This window comes from Dermacentor albipictus, chromosome 1 (genome assembly GCF_038994185.2).
Source record: "Dermacentor albipictus isolate Rhodes 1998 colony chromosome 1, USDA_Dalb.pri_finalv2, whole genome shotgun sequence".
Classification (NCBI taxonomy): Eukaryota; Metazoa; Arthropoda; class Arachnida; order Ixodida; family Ixodidae; genus Dermacentor; species Dermacentor albipictus.
This window is the reverse complement of record NC_091821.1, coordinates 310,081,210-310,083,107: the sequence shown is the minus strand read 5'-3', so window position 1 is coordinate 310,083,107 and position 1,898 is coordinate 310,081,210. Positions and strand designations below refer to the sequence as shown.

General features: G+C 50.5%; 1 protein-coding gene across 1 annotated transcript; it reads left to right on the top strand.

Moving 5' to 3' along the window:
* Positions 1-497: 497 nt before the first annotated feature.
* Positions 498-1,587, top strand: LOC135907006 (eukaryotic translation initiation factor 3 subunit G-like). The gene has a single exon (XM_065438657.2). It carries the CDS (start codon positions 654-656, stop codon positions 1,509-1,511), a length of 858 nt encoding a protein of 285 aa, XP_065294729.1. The 5' UTR covers positions 498-653; the 3' UTR covers positions 1,512-1,587.
* Positions 1,588-1,898: the final 311 nt, after the last annotated feature.

Genomic DNA, 1,898 nt, shown 5'->3' with positions numbered 1-1,898 from the left:
TACCTATTTACCGATATAACTTGTATGTATTCTGTATGCGCATCACTCTTAGAAAAATTTACACCCTTTGGGGCCTATCTTGTCCCACAACGATAATCGTCATCTGTCTTGCCCCTATTTCCTGTCTCTAACGCTGCGAGCCCGGTAGTTCCCAGTCACGAACGGCATGCGCGTTATCAGTGTGAAGCAGCATTCTCGACAGGAAAGTAGCCAGAGCCGAGTTTTCAAGAAAGGAAACGCCAGCAAGGCAAATGACGATTATCGTTGTGGGACAAATACACACCCCAAAGGGTGCAACCGTTTAAGAGTGATTGACTACATTGAAGAGAGCGATGTACCATTTGTGCAACTAATTTCTTAGTGCTAAGCATAGAGATTTCTATTTAATTTTATACTAAAATCGGCATAGAGTTTATAAGTAAATACTACGAAACTCTATGAAAATTGGGGCTACGTCCATTGCGCCGGCAGCAGCATCGCCAGCATCGCGTCGATCATCATCATCTTCTTCAGAGCAGGCAGGCAGATATATGCACGCCGGCATGTGACATCTTCTACGTCGTCTTTTATGGTATTTCCTATCGCCTTCCGACAGCACCTCGAGCTTTTGATGCTCGGTTTTAGCTCGGTTGAAGCACACGTGGTGAGTAATAATGCCCGTTGCCGACAACGCGAACCAGCCCAGTTGGGCTGACCGGGTCGAGCAGGGCGAAGACGTTCCGCTGCCGTCCCTACCTGCGCAAGTCGAAGCCTCGGACGGGGAAGAGAAGGTCACTACCGAGTTTCGCGAAGATGAGGAAGGCAGGAGGGTTAAGGTGCTGCGGCACTACAAAATTGAAAGAAGGCAAGTTTCCAAGTCTGTGGCACGAAGAAAACTTTGGAAGAAATTTGGTGCTGCGAAGAATGACCCGCCGGGCCCCAACGCCGCCACTACGGTGGTGGGCGAAGAAATCCAGATGCAGTTTGTGAGTGCCCAGGAGGAAGAGACTAGCCCCGAGGAGGACATGCTGGCCAAGTTACGCAGCCAGAAGACCAAGATGGTCAAATGCCGAATCTGCAAGGAAGACCACTGGACTACGCAGTGCCCCTTTAAGGATAAGGTTGCCCTGCCCGAACACCTCAAGGAGGAGGCCAAGCCTGTTGCAGCCGCCGAGGTTGAGGAGAAGGTGAAGTCCGGCAAATACATCCCGCCGAGCATGCGAGAGGGTGCTAACCGTCGCGGAGAGTCGATGGCGCAGTCGCGCACCAGGGACGAGGCGGCCACTATCCGAGTGACCAACCTGTCTGAAGACGTGCGTGACTCTGACCTGCAGGAGTTGTTCCGGCCCTTCGGGCAGATTGCCAGGATCTATCTGGCTAAGGACAAGGTGACTGGACAGTCCAAGGGATTCGCATTTATCAACTTTGTACATCGCGAAGACGCTGCCCGAGCCATTGCCAATGTCAACGGCTTTGGTTATGACAACCTGATCCTCTCTGTGGAATGGGCGAAGCCATCTGGAACTGCTTGAAGACACCAGCAGTAAACGATGAAGTCTCCAGGGACTATTAGTTAATGTAAAGGAATTAAAAGGCCATGTGACTGTTTGACTTGTGTTCAAGCTTAAGAGGGGCATTACAGCATTCTGTGCTGATTCAGTTTTGGCTCGTATTCGACTCTGCCAGTTTTAGATTGACCAATTGAGACCCTCGTGCATATGTATGAGTCGCACACAGCCAGATGGACCATGAGGCATTGATGTAGAACATAGGTAAAGGGAACAAGTTTTTGGTTCCTGATTAGGTAATGAAAACAAGATTCAATGGCTCAATCATCATCAGCCTGTTTTATGTCCACTGCAGGACGAAGGCGTCTCCCTGCGAACCCCTCCCTGTCCTGCGCGCCAACTGATTCCAAC

Excerpts from the sequence above, each read along its gene's own strand:
- LOC135907006 (XM_065438657.2), top strand. The coding sequence starts at position 654 with ATGCCCGTTGCCGACAACGCGAACCAGCCCAGTTGGGCTGACCGGGTC.